The sequence below is a fragment of the Crinia signifera genome, chromosome 7 (genome assembly GCF_055691185.1).
Source record: "Crinia signifera chromosome 7, ASM5569118v1, whole genome shotgun sequence".
NCBI classification, from domain to species: Eukaryota; Metazoa; Chordata; class Amphibia; order Anura; family Myobatrachidae; genus Crinia; species Crinia signifera.
Window position 1 is genome coordinate 17,551,384 of NC_139223.1, and position 18,478 is coordinate 17,569,861.

Consider the following 18,478-nt stretch of genomic DNA (forward strand, 5'->3'; position numbering starts at 1 on the left):
GCTTGGACGGAAGTGGGTGGGCAGCTGACATCCGGTGATGTGCCCACCCCCCACCCCTGCGTCACTGCCTCATTACCATGACAACCCCTATGAAACACTGGGCATTCCCATATGGTAATGGGGCTGCCCCGCACCCCCGCCATTCTCCACCCCCCGCTCGCCATGTAGGGTGCGTGCCACCGCCGGACCGAATGCATCTGATTAAGGACCTTTGTGTGCATTCAAAACATGCACATCATTTCCAAGGGTATCCGCGCAAACATCGCCCACTTGTGGGGAAAATACAACATTGCATACAAGTCAGAATTAACACCCCAGTGCCTCATGCCTCAGTGAGGTTCCCAGCATAATACTGGTCAGCATTTGATTACGGATTCTGGAATTGAAGTGAACTTACAACAAAGGGTTAAGTATTTATTTTATTAGCAATAAGAAAGATCCAGCAACAGAACCTCATACTACGGATGTAGCAGCCATCACCAAATTACAGCAACCACTAACTGGAATTACTGCGACTCAAAGGGGTACATTCACTGACGCTTCTACCAGATGATAAGAGACGTTGCCCAGAGCAACCATTCGGTCTATCATTTTCTAGAATGCAATAGAGATATTGCAGACAGAATCTGATTGGTTTACCCCAGAGACTGAGTAGAAAAGCCCTTTAGGAGGCTAAAACAACTAAACCTAATGAGTATATGGACTATTAAAAAACAAAATCCTCCTCTATATAACAAAATAAAATAGAAGGTCCCACAATTATTGGGAGGAACAGAACTTATACCGCTCCATTCTATATGAAGCAAACGTCCCATGAAAATATGAAATCACTGCGATAATCTAGAAGCATTTAGTTGTATTTACTCCTTGGTTTGTTTCTTCCCGCTGTTATTAGTGAGCAATCGTGTTATCCTACTACCATAGCAACCACAGTCATATTACATGTTGACAGATTTTTTTGGAACTATTAACTAGAGACAGAACATCAGCAGGGGTAACACAGGCCCGTCACTTCCATCTATATCTCCTCCTGAGCTCCAAATACAGTATTATCAGTTATAGCAGACCGTTCCCACCACACGCGTTACCCAAATACATAGGCTTACCCTACTATCCCTATAACCCAGAACGCTCAAGAATTACACAGGTTCTGGAGCTGATTAAAAAAACAGGTGAAATTTCGGCTTGAAGTCAGCCACAGAACCTCTGCAATTCCTGTGCTCCAGGTTAAAGGAATATTATGGTAAGCCTACACTTACACACAACATTTACATTTCACGTAGAGGAAAATAAGGACTTTTCTGACATGTTATGCCCTCCTGCAACCAGTACTAAATCCATTACCTGTTATTTCCCCCTGGGCAGATGTCAGGAGACAGTTATTATTTCCATTGCCCCTGTATATGACACCGCTATTGCTACAGGATTTATTGTCATGACTAAAAAGCAGAGAAAACAGCAGACCAACGAGGGGTAGGAGTCAGTAGGTGAAGCAGGAAGGCATATACAGCAACAAATTATGGTTCATTACTCTTTTTAGCATTTTATCCGGACCCAGCCATCCTTCGATACCATGAAGGCAGCATGCAGGGGCTCAGTGAAGGTGGCGGAGAAGGTGTACAGGTATATAATGGGGTCACACAGCTGGTAGAAGGACAGTTGCCCGGCCTCATAGTCCAGGTATATCCCTAATCTGCACACAGGAGACTCCGGATATAACTTGTCTGGCACAGAATTATGTATCGCTAAGAGACGATTATCAGCTCTTTTCAAGCACCAGGACTTGGAATTATTTCCCAACATGGAACCCTCTCCTTTGCGGTCTATACTGGTATAGGCCACCCCTACCTTCCAGTATGCAGAGCTACTGGCCTCCACTTCCCAGTAATGTCGTCCTTTGGAAAAAGTGGTTTTACTTATGACATTACAATAAGACATGAACCTCTCCGGCTTTTCCTCACAGCCCTGCAGTGTTGGGGACCAGGAGGCAGATTTCAGGTCTCCGGAGACTATAACCTTATTCGCAGCTGTGTTTATATCCAGTATTAGATCAGTGGCCTCCGGCACATACAATGCTCTTTTTGCAGAAGCAGATAACTCAGATAATGATGTGTGTAACGTTACAGCAACCCAATCTTCGTCATATTCCTCCTCTTCATCCAGTTTAAGATCAACCTCTCCAGAATTCTCAAAGTCATCTCCATCGGATTCTCCATCGTGTAAGAAAGTAAGTGGGTCAGCCACGTTACACAACGCCTCAATGCGACCCATCATCGTAGACAACTTGTCCTTCTGGGTTTCCAGCTCCTGGATCAGGTCAGAGACTTTTAACAAGATCTCCTCTTCCTGGCTGGAGATCTCACTCAGGACTCGGGTCTCCAGGTCTTGCAGCTGCTTCCTGAGGTCCAAAAACAGGTCAGTAACTCTCTGGGTGTCAGCAGACACTTTCTCCTGCTCCTTTCTCTTGTGGTCCAGTAGACACTGGACTCTTTCCTCCACATCTCCAGTCCTGGAGGTCAGTTCCTCCAGGTGTTCTCTCAATTTCCTCTTTTTCACCCTGACGGCCTCATCCAGTGACAGCACCTGGTGTCCTGTGTGTGGTCCTGTTACAAAGCAGGAGAGGCAGATACAGGCGCCATCCTCACAGCATTGGTACGCAAGAAGTTTCCTGTGCGTCTGACACTTTCTGTTCTCCGGAGAGGACGTTGGCGCAATCAGAACATGATCCAGGGACTTGTTGTGTGCCCTCAGGTGGTCCTCACACAGGGACGTCTCACACTGCAGACACAGCTTCACTGCCGGTACAGGAGCCTGTAGACAATACATGCAGGAGACCCCAGACACGTCCGAGCCCAGCGGAGTGAGGAGAAAATGCTTTGTTATGTTATTCAGCTTCCTGTTCTTCTCCAGCGCCGGACGCTCCTGATACTCTGCTCTGCACTCCGGACAGGAATAGCCCCCGGCCCCCTCCTGTGTATCCAGCACCCGCACAATGCAGTCCTGGCAGAAGATGTGGCCACATGTCAGGGACACGGGGTCGGTATAAAGGCTCAGGCAGATGGAGCAGCTCAGCTCCTCTCTCAGACATACAGACGCCATTCTGTAAACAGAAGAGAGAAAGTGAAAGTAGTGTGACGAGTTAGGGGGAGGGAGGGGGAGCAGTGTGTGGTATGGGGGGGGGGGGGAGGAGGAGGAGAAGGGCAGGAAGGGGGGAGGAGTATTTGTCACTGACTTAACCCTTTACTGCAGTATTTCTGTCTGCATAGAATGTACTCTAGAAAACACATTAGGAACTGAAAACAGAGGCTGGTTAAAATGAATGAAGGGAACTTTCAGAGTAATGGGGGGGGGATTCAGAAAGTGAGAGATTTGGTAAGAATCTGCAGTTTCTTTGGTACTTGTGTATTATCTGGGTGCCCGATTTTTTCATTGCATGCCACTAAAGGCATGCAATGCGATTTTTAATTGTATAGTCAAACATGGGTGATTTCATACCCCTACTATCCAACTACGCATGGAGTTGATTTTATATAGTGTGGCGAGCGGACGCGGATTACTTTACATGTATTCTGCATCCCCTCGCCACGCTTCGGGCTCGGTGGCTCGCCACACTATATAAAATCAACTCCATGCGTAGTTGGATAGTGGGGGTCTTTACAATGAAAAATTGCATTGCATGAATTGTATGCCACTATATTGCATGCGATGAAAAAAAAATCGGGCGCCCAGATATTAAACAAGTACCGTTTCTTTAAAGCGGCAATCATTGACATGGCAAAACCAGCTTGAATTTGCAGTGTAAAATGATTGCCGCTTTAAAAAGAACTTAAAATTTCTTCCCAAATCTCTCATCCTATTACATTTCCCCCATAGATACGCAACAAAGACCCGCTATACAAAAATACCCCACTTACTGTTCTAAGCATGGAATGCTACAGTAACCACCTCAAAAATGATTTCTTTACCCTCCGGTAAAATCAGGGTTACCTATGTAATACCCTGGTACTGCAAGAGTTAATAACTATTTAGCTTTATCATGCACAGCTAGGGCTATTTCCTGTGCACTGATTGGGAGAAGTCTGGAGATCAGGCAGTGATCACGTGCTAGCCTCCTGCAGAGTGGAAACAGATGCAATGCTGCGTTCTCATTGCCGCCCCTGCAAAAACCCGGGGTTTTTGGGCGGGGCACAGAGCATCTCAGCTCTACAGACCCCATTCATACAGCACCTTAGACCCGGGAAATTCCTGTGTCTGCGCCGTTCACACTGCTTCCCCTAGTATTCCTGCCATCAAGTGTGTGGCATCTAAGAGCAGCTTTGATTGGATGTTTAAAAAGTATCTTTGATTGGCTGTTAAAGAGCAGCTTTGAGCAATGCAATGAACTTGCTTTTTTGCATTTTGTAAGAAAAACCCGGGTCTAGCCTGTTCACACTGCCACACACCCGGGTATTACCCAGGAAAAACCCCTGCAAAAAAACGTGTATAACTCCCAGGGCATAACACCCGGGAATTTCACAAAGACACTTTCACACAGACGCGACACACGAAATTACAGCTCGCCCTGGCAAATACCCGGGTTTTTGCGACCGTGAGAACAGGGTATAAGTGAGAAAGCAGTAGGGATGGCCATCGGTGCCTTTGCCATCGATGGCAAAAGTGCAACTGGCCATAGATAGTGTAAAACTATTCAATGGGTGACCATCGATAGTTTTATATATTGATTGTACTCTATTATGTTTGAGTGATTTTGCTGTGTTATCGATTGGGGGAGAACCATCTGGTTCTCCCCATCGATGGCAAAAGTATTTGACAACGGCCATAAACCATCGATGATTTCAAATCGTGGATGGCCATCCCTAGAAATCAGCATAAGTCTGGAGTGTTAGTAAGGAGAAGGTGCATGAATGTCTGCTGGGACCATGGGAAGGCCATCTGTCGTTTCCATGGTCCCCAGCTTTGGAAATAACAGCCACAAGTTGCATCCCTATTATGGAGAGAGCAGCAGCACCTGTGGGTTGCTGGGAATAGAGCCCATTTCTGCAGAGTAACATGAGGAGAATGCAGCCTCAGTATGAGCCCCTCACAGCACATGTGGGAGCAGTGCCAGATTAAGGTCCACATGGGCCTGGAGCTGAAATTCACAAAGGGCCTATCCCCCATACTGTCTAAAGGAACACTGCACGCCAAAGACACGTGGCGCAAAAAAGGGGTGTGTTATCACAAAGTGGCGTAATCACCCAATAATTCAAGTGACACCAAACTAGCACAATCTGATTGTCAACAGATAAATTGTTAATACATACATTACACCGCATGTAATGCCCCTATTTCATATTACACCACAGAGTGCTTACACAGTACTGCCCCATATTCACAATATGCTACACAGAAGTGCCCCTTATACCCAATGCCCACTGTAGCAGTGCCACTTATACACATAATAAATGCCAGCAGTAGCAGTGTCCCTTATATGCATAATAATGCACACCAAATACCCCCAAACCCCCCCCCCCCCACACACACATTTCCTTTAAGCGAACACCATTGGTCCTGTCTCCTCTCAGTGAGCTGCAGATTCCTCTCCTTGTGGCACCGTACCTGCCGCAGCCCAGCGCCATCAGTGGAAGACCACCCCATCTATTAATATGGGGGACCCAGCTCACAGAGAGCAGACAGCGCTGCCTGTACACATGGTCCTATGGTTGGGCAAGGTGAGCTGGCTAAGGTGGAACCAAATACCACAGACGCATCACAGTTTTGCTCTGTGCTGGCTCATTTTAACCCCCTGCCTACCACTACATATACAGTACACACTAAAAACAGACACATACACACCACATATACAGTACACACTAAAAACAGACACACACACACACACACACACACATATACAGTACACACTAAAAACAGACAGACACACACACACACACACACACACCACCACATATACAGTACACACTAAAAACAGACACACACACCACCACATATACAGTACACACTAAAAACAGACACACACACCACTACATATACAGTACACACTAAAAACAGACACACACACCACATATACAGTACACACTAAAAACAGACACACACACACCACATATACAGTACACACTAAAAACACAGACACACACACACACACACACCACATATACAGTACACACTAAAAACACAGACACACACACACACACACCACATATACAGTACACACTAAAAACACAGACACACACACACACACACATATACAGTACACACTAAAAACAGACAGACACACACACACACACACACACACCACCACCACCACATATACAGTACACACTAAAACAGACACACACACCACATATACAGTACACACTAAAAACACAGACACACACACACACACATATACAGTACACACTAAAAACAGACAGACACACACACACACACATATACAGTACACACTAAAAACAGACAGACACACACACACACACACACCACCACCACCACATATACAGTACACACTAAAACAGACACACACACCACCACATATACAGTACACACTAAAAACAGACACACACACACCACATATAGCAGTACACACTTGAAACCATAAAAACACGCACACACAAATCCTCTGCTGACACATATACATACACAACCACACACAAATATATACACACACACACAGTACACTCTACAGACATTCACACAGTACAGTACAAACCATACACACACTTGTCAAGTGCTATTCATCACCTACAAGTAGCCATTATAAAAGTACTTACACAGTCCCAGGCCACCAGCAGCAGCAGCAGCTCCTCGTGTTGTCTGGGGGTGGAGCTTGTAACTGAGTGGCAGGCTCAGGACCCCGGAGAAGCAGAGAGCTGATGGGAGGGGTGGCCACCACATTGCCTGCATGGCTCTTCAACTGATCTCAGGTGAGATTTGAAGTGCTGGAGCCTGAGGCATGGGAGAGAGGACAGGCGCTGGCAATCTCTGGCAAGGAAAAGGTTTTTTTTTTCCTGTCAAAGCTGTCAGTCTCATGTGGGCCCATTATTAATGGGGGGCCTGGAGCTGCAGCTCTATCCACCTCATTGTTAATCCAGCCCTGGTGGGGAGTGCTGCTAGTAGGGATGGCCATCGATGGCAATTCTGCAACTGGCCATCGATAGTGGTAAACTATGCAATGGCTGACCATCAATATTTTTACATATCGATAGTCATCCATTGTGTTTGATTGATTGGCCTGTGGGCCAATCAAAACACGGGGCGGGGCTATGCTGCATGTCCCATCGATGGAGGGAAACCATCTGGTTCTCCCCCATCGATGGCAAAAGTATTCGACATCGGCCATGAACCATCGATGGTCGATGGCCATCCCTAGCTGCCAGTCCCAGCAAGGCACATGACAGAGAGAGAGACTGCAGTGTGGCAGCAGCAGTACTCAGAGTGCAGGGAGAGGGTGATGCCCACCTGTAGGGGTGCCCTAGAAGAGTGGCAGGAGTCTCAGGAGAGGACGTATCTGAGTGAGTGTTCAAAGCCGCGCGGCATGATGAGTAGCCCCCCATTGACTAGAGTCCTTGTTATATGAGAGACAGTAACCTGTGATGTGTAGCACTACTGGTCCCAGGATGCCCTAGTATGTACTGTTCGCCATATTTATGTCGCTGCAATTAAGTGATGTGCTGGAGGAGGTGCCTTGATGTACTGTAACCAATACAAATAATGTGCTAGAGGAGATGGCGTGATACATGATGTAATGTAACAGTTATGCTGTGTGCTGGAGGAGGTGACCTGATGGAACAGTTATGCTGTGTGCTGGAGGAGGTGCCTTGATGTACTGTAACCAATACAAATAATGTGCTGGAGGAGATGGCGTGATAAGTGACCTAATGTAACCATTATGCTGTGTGCTGGAGGAGGTGCCCTGATGTCCTGTAACTGATGTGATTAATGTGCTGGAGGAAATGGCTTGATAAGTGACCTAATGTAATCAGGGCCGGCGCCACCACTAGGCAAATCTAGGCATTTGCCTAGGGCGCCGGCAACTGGAGGGCGGCATTTCGCCCCCCCCCTCCCCCCGTGCCGCGGGGGTACCTGTCCTGCGGCTGTGTATATAAAGCTTGCGGCCGCAGCGGGGGGTCCCTGCAGTCAAGAAATAACAAGCGCTATCCGCCGGGCTACGCGGAAGTGCTTCTGTTGTGGAAACACTGGCCGCACGCTGATTGGCTGAGATTCAGCCAATCAGCGTGCGGCCAGTGTTTTCACAACAGAAGCACTTCCACGTAGCCAGGCGGATAGCGCTCGTTATTTTTTTGACTGCAGGGACCCCCCGCCGCAAGCTTTATATACACAGCCGCAGGACAGGTAAACCCCCCCCCCCCCCGGCACCGGGGAGCCCCCACCCCGACTCGCCTGGGGCGCTCCGGTGCCTTGCACCGCCCCTGAATGTAACCGTTATGCTGTGTACTGGAGGAGGTGACCTGATGGAACAGTTATGCTGTGTGCTGGAGGAGGTGCCTTGATGTACTGTAACCAATACAAATAATGTGCTGGAGGAGATGGCGTGATAAGTGACCTAATGTAACCGTTATGCTGTGTGCTGGAGGAGATGGCGTGATAAGTGACCTGATGTCTCAATTATGCTGGAGGAGGTGCCCTGATGTCCTGTAACTGATGTGATTAATGTGCTGGAGGAGATTGCTTGATAAGTGACCTAATGTAACTGTTATGCTGTGTGCTGGAGGAGGTGACCTGATGTAACCGTTATGCTGTGTGCTGGAGGAGGTGACCTGATGGAACCGTTATGCTGTGTGCTGGAGGAGGTGACCTGATGTAACCGTTATGCTGTGTGCTGGAGGAGGTGACCTGATGTAACCGTTATGCTGTGTGCTGGAGGAGGTGACCTGATGGAACCGTTATGCTGTGTGCTGGAGGAGGTGACCTGATGTAACCGTTATGCTGTGTGCTGGAGGAGGTGACCTGATGGAACCGTTATGCTGTGTGCTGGAGGAGGTGACCTGATGTAACCGTTATGCTGTGTGCTGGAGGAGGTGACCTGATGGAACCGTTATGCTGTGTGCTGGAGGAGGTGACCTGATGGAACCGTTATGCTGTGTGCTGGAGGAGGTGACCTGATGGAACCGTTATGCTGTGTGCTGGAGGAGGTGACCTGATGGAACCGTTATGCTGTGTGCTGGAGGAGTGTGTTCAGAAGTAACCCCTCTATATCCCTGCTATATGTTAAATAAACGGTTTATGCTGTTTTATTTCGGGGGATTAGCCACAAATATTAAGTAGACCCCAAATGTATCAAGGGGGACCACAGCAGGAATCTCCGATCTCTGTTGCAATCCCCCCCTTCACCGCCACCAGCCAAAGCTGCCCGATGTATCAACATCGGGCAGCCCGGCTTTGCATCCCTGGGCTATTGCCACTCTGAGATGGTGGAAGCCCATTGTAGCCTGTGGCTATGGGATTGCACTGCCCGGCAGGGGGTCAGTGCTAACCGCACATGCACAGACACCCTCCCCCCACCCCCCGGCTCCGGACATTGCAGGGATGCCCTGTCCCTGCGCCCTGAGGTATGATACATACCTCCGATAGGATCGCATTTTACAATGTGATCCTGGGCGATAACATTCCGTCCTTGATAAATGGGCCTCTCAATCACTAGAGAAAATAAACCAGAAATCCAAGCTCAACAGAAACCATTGTGAGGACTTAGCAAATTCCTACCACAGATGCCACCCCATGTGGACCTCTTCACAGTCAACCTTCCCAATGTCGACCTAATGCCTGTGTCCCCTTTATAACCCTGTCAACCTTTTGACCAGTCAAGGACCGAGTCCCAAGAAGGGCGGAGTAGTCAGTAGTTCCATCAGATATGAAGCGGGGAGCCCATCTCTATATTACACCGCCAACAGGTATCTGCCACCCCCGGAATCATCCTAGCTAAGGTGAGTAGACACCTGCACCATCGGGAGAGGACTCGGAAATTGGGTCTTGATTAAGAAAAATGGACATAACTAGCAAATGTATTTTTAAAGATCTTTGTCCAATCATCATCTGCTTAATTAATCTGAAGGTCATGCCTCCAAACAGTGACCTATTTAGGTAGAGAAGGGTTGATGGTCAGGAGTCCATTACCCATTTAGAAAGTGTGCCAGATGTAGAGGGTTCAGTAACAGGTTCTCAAACAGGGTCACATGTCCTATGGCGGCCGGACACACAACCCTCGCCTGCGCAAAATGCCCAATCACCAGCTGTCCGATCTGCTGTGCCCCACGTTACTTCCATGTAGCGAATGCAGAACTAGCGACTCCTGCCCGTAGTATAACTGCTTCCCATGGCTGGGATAGTAGGAGAGCCGCCTGATTAATGATCTCCTTTCCCAATACTGTACAAGAATAAAATTCCCCCACAAGATGGCGAGTTTAGCCAATCAGCAGCCGACCAGTCTTTTCAAGGTTTTTTTTTTTTTTTTTTTTTAATTCTCCTGGGAATTACATGCAATAAATCACATGTAAAAATGGCACATCAAGTGCCAAATCGTATGTATATGAGCCCTCCTGGGGGGCCTTTAGTGACCTCTGTTTAGCGGCGGACAAAAAAAAAAAAAATTACACACCTCACTATAACGAGATTGATGAACATTTTTTTTTTTTTTATAGTTGCTATGGTCAACATCACTTCTTCATTTTCAGAAGCCTTAGTAAATTTACTCAGTTACGCAACTAGAAATTGTGATACCCTGCCAAAAATAAAAAAAAATTCTGGTTCCCCCAGGGGTTTCATGCTTGCAGGCATGCACAAGCGTCCCCAAAATCTAGCACTGGGTGAGGATTATCGCTATGCATTCTCCTGACAGACACTAGAGCACCAGTAGGACCTCTAGCATTAGTCTCCATGAAGCAGGCGGCCATTTTTGGAGGGCTCCAGCAGCTTCCATGCAGATGGTCAGACCACTGCTCCGCCACTGAATTTGCCGCTTAGTTTGAGACAAATGTTATATGCAATCTCCTAGCCAGCATACATGTAATGAGTGAAATCTATTAAAGTAGGCTGGAATCTCTCCATCAGGAAAAAGCTCACCACTATTAGCGAACAGAGAAAAGGATTATACATTACAAAATACACTAAGATTATATGCATGTATTTTTTTATTCATAAAGAAACAGTGCCACCCATATACAATCCAGTGACATAAGAAGGACATGACGTATGCATTACTTGAGTACATAAAGGCATCTAGCGCATGACCCTTATCCAGGCCCCATCGCTTACATAGAAGGCAGCGTGCAGGGGCTCAGTGAACGTAGCAGTAAAGGTGTGCAGGTGTCTGTATACACGCCTGTCCTGGTCACACAGCTCATAGAAGCTCAGACGTCCGGCCTCGTAATCCAAATAAATCCCAATTACCTGAGAGCACTGATCGAAGAGTAAAGAATGAGCATCAGAGTTGTGAGCCCACATATAGCGGTTGGTATATCTGCGCAAACACCAAGACCTGGTGTCATCCCCGATCCCGGAACGCTTTCCGCTTCTCTCTATACTGGGATAGGACAAACCGATGTCCCACAGCCCTGTAGAGCTGGTCTCTACTTCCCAGTAATGCTGCCCTAGTGTGAAACTATTAACACTCAATATCTGATTGTAAAAAGAGAATCTCACGGTGGAGTCTGGACGACCATGGTTTATAAAGGAGTCGGATACAGTTTTCAAGTCGGACGATAACTCCAGGCTATTGTGAGCCGTGTTCAAATCCATTGTTATTGGCAAGAACTGCAGCGTGAAGAGGTTTCTCTTTATGATGGTCACAATATCAGACAGTCCCGTGTTCACAGTTTCTGTGATCAGACCTTCATTCAGATCCCCAATTGTGCTAAACAACTTCTCATATCTTTCCTCATCGTCAAACCCATGGTTAAGGTCACAAACACCAGTACTATGCAGCTCTAGTCCTTGCAAGATAGATAATGGATCACTTTGGTTATACAAGTCCACGATGTGGACGATTTTCCGGGATTGAGCTACTTTTCTCATCTCCAGCTCTTGGAGGAGGTCTGAGATTTTGAAAGTAATCTGGTAAACTTGTCTGGAGATCTCTGCTACTACTCGCCCCTCTACGGCTTCCAGCTCTTCCCGGATGTCCTTGAATTGGCCGGTGACTCTGCTTTGGATGCTAGCTGCTTCTTCTTGAACTCCCTCCATATGCTCCTGCAGCCTCAGGACCCTCCACTCAGTTTCGTCTTTCCCTGAAGACAGATTATCCAGAAGCTCTCTTAGTTTTTGCTTTTTCTTCTCCAAGGCCTCCCCGATGGTCTCTACCAGGTGTCCCCTGTGCTTGCCAAAAGCAAAGCAGGAGATACAGATGTTCACTGCATCCTCTGAACAGTAGTAGGCCATCGTTTTCTGATGGGCAGGGCAAGTCAGGTCTTCCAAAGAAGTCATGGGGTCAACCAGTACATGGTCCACTGACTTCTTGTGTTTCCGTAAGTGTTTATTGCAGAGGGAGACCTCGCACTGCATGCACATTTTAGCAGCTGGTACATGGTAATCGCAGTATGCACAGAAGACCTTCGCTTCCATCTGCTCCAGGTGAGTAGGCCTGAAATGCTTCACAATGTTACTCAGCTTCCTGCTCTTTTGGAGTGCAGGGCGTTCCATGTACTCCGCTCTGCAGTCGGGACAGGAGTAGACACCAGCCTCTTCCTGGGCATCCAGAGCCTCGGTGATACAGGTTTCACAGAAGTCGTGACCACAACTCAATGACACGGGTTCCGTATATAGGCTCAGGCAAATGGAGCACTTCAACTCATGCATGAGGTCAGAAGAGTCCATTCTGCAAACAAACAGAAAACAAAGCTTCAGCATGTTCCACAGCTCATACAATAAAGTCTGCTCCTCTAGTCTAGATGTGCGAGATTCCATTGTGTATATGGCTTTTGGCCATACATGGGAGAGGAACAATAGGATGTGGTGGCAGGGGAGGATCTTGTGATCGAGACGGAAACCTTTCATGAGCAGCTGCCTCATTTACCAAAGCCCGCCAGTGGTATAAACTAGGTGAAGATAGTTTCTTGGAAACTTGATAACTTCAACCAGGATAGTATATCACAGGGTGGTTAGATTCCTCTACATCTAGACCAAAGATACACAATTTAGGAGACCTGACCGGTAGTGTCGGCTCCGTGAGTACAGGATCAGCAATTACTGCTGCCCAGAAGGCATGTACCACCGTGCATAACCATAACAAATTGGCACCAGGGACACCACATCTAGGGCAGATGTTATCAGGTCCAGTGGCGGCTCTTACCTCTGTTGAGGAGGAGGGCTGCTGCAATGCACCACCCCCTCGCTGCTGCCGGTGTGTATGGTCGGGCCCAACCTCCCCCCTCGCTGGACCAGCGCATGCGCAGTATCTTCTTCGGTATTGCGCATGTGCTGGCCCACCAGCCTTAATGGGCTGCTTCGGCAGTCCACAGCCTAGGGTCTAGGGCAGTGGTTCCCAAACTGTGTGCCGTGGCACCCTGGGGTGCCTTGGGGGACTTGCAGGGGTGCCCTGGGTTGATGGTCCAGGACCAATTCAAGTTATTTATGTGCAATATAATAGTCAAATTATGGACAAACAGAAGTAAATTGTGTCCATTACCACATAACGGATACTAAGGATGAGATAGAAACACAATTTATTTAACATAATATTTGTTTCTGACTTTCTCAATGAGAAACCTTTAGCCTATGGGTGCCGCAAAAAAAAAAAATTCTGCTGCTTTGGGGTGCCGTGATTCAAAAACGTTTGGGAACCACTGGTCTAGGGAATGAGCAGAACCCATTATTGTGGGCTGCCCCTGCAGCAGTCTTACAAACTGCATCTAGCTTCACACAATGGCGGATTTTACCTGGGGGGGCCTGCAGCCCTGCATCCCATGGGTAAAACCCGCCACTGATCAGGTCTCCGCCCCACACTCTGTAGAGACACTGTAGTATGATAGGTTTGGTGCAGAACAAAAAAAAATCCCTCTGATACAGGGTGGTACATGTAATCAATCCCAAGATCTGAACTCTGAATGATTTTCATCTAACGCACCTATATCTTGTTCACAAGGGATCCAAGAGGTGAGGACAGACGCATACAAGGTGGAGATTTGACCTTGTGTAACCACATTTATAATCAGCTCCTTAACTGGAGAGTTGGAATTGGAAGGAGCCAACATACCAAGTTGTGTCTGTACCACATGACGCATTTACAGATCCCACCCTAAGCCAGAGATTATCGTGTGACAGGTGTAGTAACTCTTTATACAGAGTGTTAAACCATAAATGGGGTTCGCCGTGAGCATCTTGCCAGGAACCTGACACCAGAGCAAGCAACGACTGACGTAGCAAATGCGGGAGACCGCCGGCAGATGATCCAAGAGGAGAAATTGCAGGGAAGAGAAAAGAGATCCCACATACTCGGCAAACAGTCCTGACTGTAAGTTCCCCCTACCTAAACTCAAGTAGACAAATCTTCCAACTGAACATATAAATAAACTTGGAAATTAGGAAGATCCAAGCCACCATCAATGTCCTCAATGCCACCCAAGATGTCCTACCGCCCCAAATAAATGAGATAATACTGTGTATAGTAGTGAAAAAATGAAAAATTTTCTTAGGGATATACACATTTAGGAGAGTTTTGTCATAGATACAGATGAAGCCGCTCTCTTTGGACGGGGACATGACACAACTACCGCCATGCACCAGGTCCTCCAAAAATGGGGGTGTGCGTGCCCCAGTCTCGGCAATGGGACATGCAAGCGTGTAAGACGATCGGGCGTCCCCACCAGAAATAGCGATATGTCCAGCTGGCGGACAGAGAGAGGGCGGCCCCATCTGTATAAATAGTTGGCTTGTACAGTCCTCTATAGCCAAGTCTCTGGCCTGTAACAGTAAGAGAAGTTTCTGCCATATATGGACCCGTCGCTTGAGGCCCATCGTGACCTGGTCAATATTTTGCTGCACATCGGTTTTACCGTTCACAGTAATCTAAAATGAAGAGCCCATTGCAATGGGGACAAGGCCGGCAATACACCAGGGTAACACCTTATAGGGGAACAGTACTGGGTTTGTCCCAATTGGTTAGTAGACCTTAAAAAGTCCCAAACTTATTTACAATATTAAGCAAGGATTTAAAAAAGAGAAGCCTGTCACCAGCACGTGACCTAGAGAATAAGGGGATACGAGATACTGTCATTGGGTCACCAGTATAATGGTTGACAGTCATTAGAGCGACATGAGTCTAGGTTGACATGCAGAAAGTCGACATGGGGTTTTAAAAAAAAAATTTGGGCCGACAGGTGGTATTTCATGCCCTACCAGCCACTAGGGTTTGGTGGGAGAATTAAAATAGTGTGCCAAGCGGACGCGGTGCTACGTTTCAGTGTCCATGTCGACTGTGTCGACATTCAGGACAAATAAAATGTGAAAAACTCCATGTCAACCTTTAGACTGTCGACCAAAATTGTGGTGACATAATGATCCATACCCGGGGATACAATGTGACCGTTTACAGAAATCCTACCCATTGGGGGAGGAATATAATAGTTGAACCCAGCATACAAAGTTGGGGTCAAAAGCAAGAGCTTAGATCAGAGGTTCCCAAACGCGGTCCCCAAGGCACCACAACGGTCCATTTTGTGAGTATATCCATGACCTAGCACAGATGTTTAGATCAAAGAAAAAAGGCCACCAGCGCTGAGGTCACCTCTGAGGCCGAGCAGGTCCCAAACACTCTATATTTTTGAATATAAGGGAGGAATATATAGATTAGCAGAAATGATTGCATAGTGCACCTGCACCCCATTTTGCATGCAACTATGAATCCCAGCAAGGAAGCCCCTCTCATTACAGTCAGGGTGCGCAGTCTAGAGACCCATTTCCTATATTATTATTCCAAACATGTCATTGAGAGGGGGGGGGGGGTTGCCCTGGTCCTGCGCCCCCCCCCCCCCCGCTGCCGGAGCAGCACAGCCTCTCTCCCCTGCTCAGCACACTCTGCTCAGTACCGTGTGGTGAGCAGGGGGAGAGAGGCAGCTGCAGCCTGTCCCCCAGCACACAGACTGCACCCCCTGCAAATCTATTTCATTTTTGTTTCGGTATGAATATAATAGTGAGCCCTTCCCATTGTTGGCCTAATGCTTGTGTCGACCTAAGCCCTGGTCAAGACTACCTTCATATTGTCTACCCGATGACCCATACCCTTACTAATACACCTGGACGGTTTATCAGATACGCCGCATGACGTTTAAGGTTACTGATAATGGGCCTAATCCAGGACTAGTTGTAGTTTTGCAAATAATTCCCAACAATGCGACTGCAAAATCTTGCAAGCGCATTGCTATTATGATAGCGCCTTGCGAGATATGGGTAGAAGCCATTGATGCAGAGATCTGACTCGTCCCCACCATCGATGGCAGAGATCCGATACAGCGCGGTTTTATTTCACTAATTCAGGAGGCCCAAATCTTAGCTCCTTCCCGATTGGTCAACCGCAGCCCCTTGTCCCGATGCTCATTGATTGCTTCCTGCTATCAAGGTAGGTACTGATGGCCCCTTTTGATGGTCACCCTGACATGAGATCAGTGCAAGGGGTAAACAGATCTAGAATACAGAACTATCCACAAGCCAAATTATATATACATCTTTATCTAACTGATCCTCAGTTCTATGAGAAGTACCAGCACTGACCACTAGAGGCCACTCGACTGACCAAATTACCCTTTTATGTGCTAAAAGATGTCCTAACAGAAAGGGAAAGCAATTTTTGCAGGGACATTGATCTGTTTCAAACTTGCTGGATATGTAGAGAGGGAGCTGTGAAGACAGAGATTGGAGGTAGGAGCAGATAGGGACTGGGAGTGGGGAGGAGAGTTTGTGGGATAAAAACTGTCACAGCTCAAAGTGAATGTACATTGCAAAAGCAGCATTTTGATGGGGGGGGGGGGCGCTTTTAACTTGTTAGCTATAGGAGCAGTATGGACGGTGTAATGGTTACATTACTGCCTCAACGCACTGAGGTCATGGGTTCAATTCTAACCATGGCCCTAACTGTGTGGAGTTTGTATGTTCTCCCGTGCTTTTGTGGGTTTCCTCCCACAATACAAAAATATACAGTTAGGCAGGGCTATTATTCAGCAGGCTCCAGCAGGAACTGTGGCCCTTATTTTAGTTCACTCTCTGACAAAATATTTCTTAGATGGACAAAACCATGTGCACTGCAGGTGAGGCAGGTGTAAAACCCCACCCAAATCTAATTATCTCTGCACAAGTAACACCTTCCTCACCTGCAGTGCACATGGTTTTGTCCATCTAAAAAATATGTGTGAACTAGAATAATGGCCTCAGTTCCTGCTGAAAAATAGCCCTGCAGTTAGGTTATTTGGCCCCTAACAAATATTAGCCCTATAATGCCTGTGTGTGTGTGTGTGTGTGTGTGTACACATGTGGTAGGTAATATAGATTGTAAGCTCCACTGGGGCAGGGACTGATGGGAATGTTCAAATATTCTCTGTAAAGCACTGCGAAAATGTGCGTGCTATATAAAAAAACTGATAATAAATAATATAACAGCTGGGGCTAAACCATGGGGCGGCCCCTCATCTCTCCTCGGACTCATCACATGCTCTGTATGGCTTCTAATTGTAGAGATTGCTTTCACCCAATAGCTCTGGTGCATTGTGGGAACACGTGGGATATGGCAATCTGCACACTAAGGGGTCTATGTACTAAGGAGAGATACAGAGGGCAAATATAATGTACCGGCCAACCAGCTCCTAAATGTCATTATTCCTACAAAGCCTGTGACATGGCAGGTATTAGTGGATTGGCTGGTACTTTATCTCTCTCCAAATCTTAGTACATAGACCTTCAGTCAGTAACGTGTTTTCCAATTACCTTGTGTTGGTGAGAGGCCGCTGGTAGCTCTGTCCGCACTCACGGCACCACCAGCTCACACAGACATCCTGGGATATGTAGTCCTTCCCAGCACTTCCCTCCTCTTAGCTTTATAATTGCCTCCTGAGGGAGGGGACGGTTTTTATTTAACCATTTTGCGGCTGGATGAGATTCACACACCTCCCAACATGACCTCTCCAGGAGGGACACAATGCTCTGTTTCTGGACTTCCCTCTTAATTTATGACTGCCAGCACCTGTTTTAAACAGGGTAATTGATAAGAAAGGTGTTTCAGCACAGGTGATGGTAATCCATAAATTAAGAGGAAAGTGCAGGAACAGAGCAATGTGTCCCTCCTGGAGAGGGTCATGTTGGGAGGGATTGATTCATGTCCTCACCCGGATTCAGTATGAAATCCCGGCGGTCGGGATCCCGGCGTTCAAAATCCAGACGCCGAAATCCCGACAAGGGGGGGACGTGGATCGCCCCCCCCTTGCGGGCTCGCTACGCTCGGCACGCTAATTTATTCTCCCTCCAGGGGTGTCGTGGACACCCACGG

General features: G+C 47.4%; 2 protein-coding genes across 3 annotated transcripts; both read right to left on the minus strand.

Annotated features, from left to right (window-relative positions):
- Positions 1-401: 401 nt before the first annotated feature.
- On the minus strand, positions 402-18,017 carry LOC146019875 (E3 ubiquitin/ISG15 ligase TRIM25-like). 2 transcript variants are annotated; one of them, XM_083152502.1, is made up of 2 exons: positions 17,920-18,017; positions 402-3,100 (listed from the first exon to the last, which is right to left on the minus strand). In XM_083152502.1, the coding sequence occupies exon 2, from the start codon at positions 3,097-3,099 to the stop codon at positions 1,537-1,539; it is 1,563 nt and encodes a 520-aa protein (XP_083008628.1). In that variant the 5' UTR covers position 3,100; positions 17,920-18,017; the 3' UTR covers positions 402-1,536. The 2 variants fall into 2 exon arrangements, with proteins under 2 accessions (XP_083008628.1, XP_083008629.1); XM_083152503.1 differs by lacking the exon at positions 17,920-18,017 and adding an exon at positions 6,765-6,912.
- LOC146021080 (E3 ubiquitin-protein ligase TRIM39-like) lies at positions 11,230-13,017 on the minus strand. Its single transcript, XM_083154882.1, has one exon. It carries the CDS (start codon positions 13,015-13,017, stop codon positions 11,230-11,232), a length of 1,788 nt encoding a protein of 595 aa, XP_083011008.1.
- Positions 18,018-18,478: the final 461 nt, after the last annotated feature.

Excerpts from the sequence above, each read along its gene's own strand:
- LOC146019875 (XM_083152502.1), bottom strand. The coding sequence starts at position 3,099 with ATGGCGTCTGTATGTCTGAGAGAGGAGCTGAGCTGCTCCATCTGCCTG.
- LOC146021080 (XM_083154882.1), bottom strand. The coding sequence starts at position 13,017 with ATGAGGCAGCTGCTCATGAAAGGTTTCCGTCTCGATCACAAGATCCTC.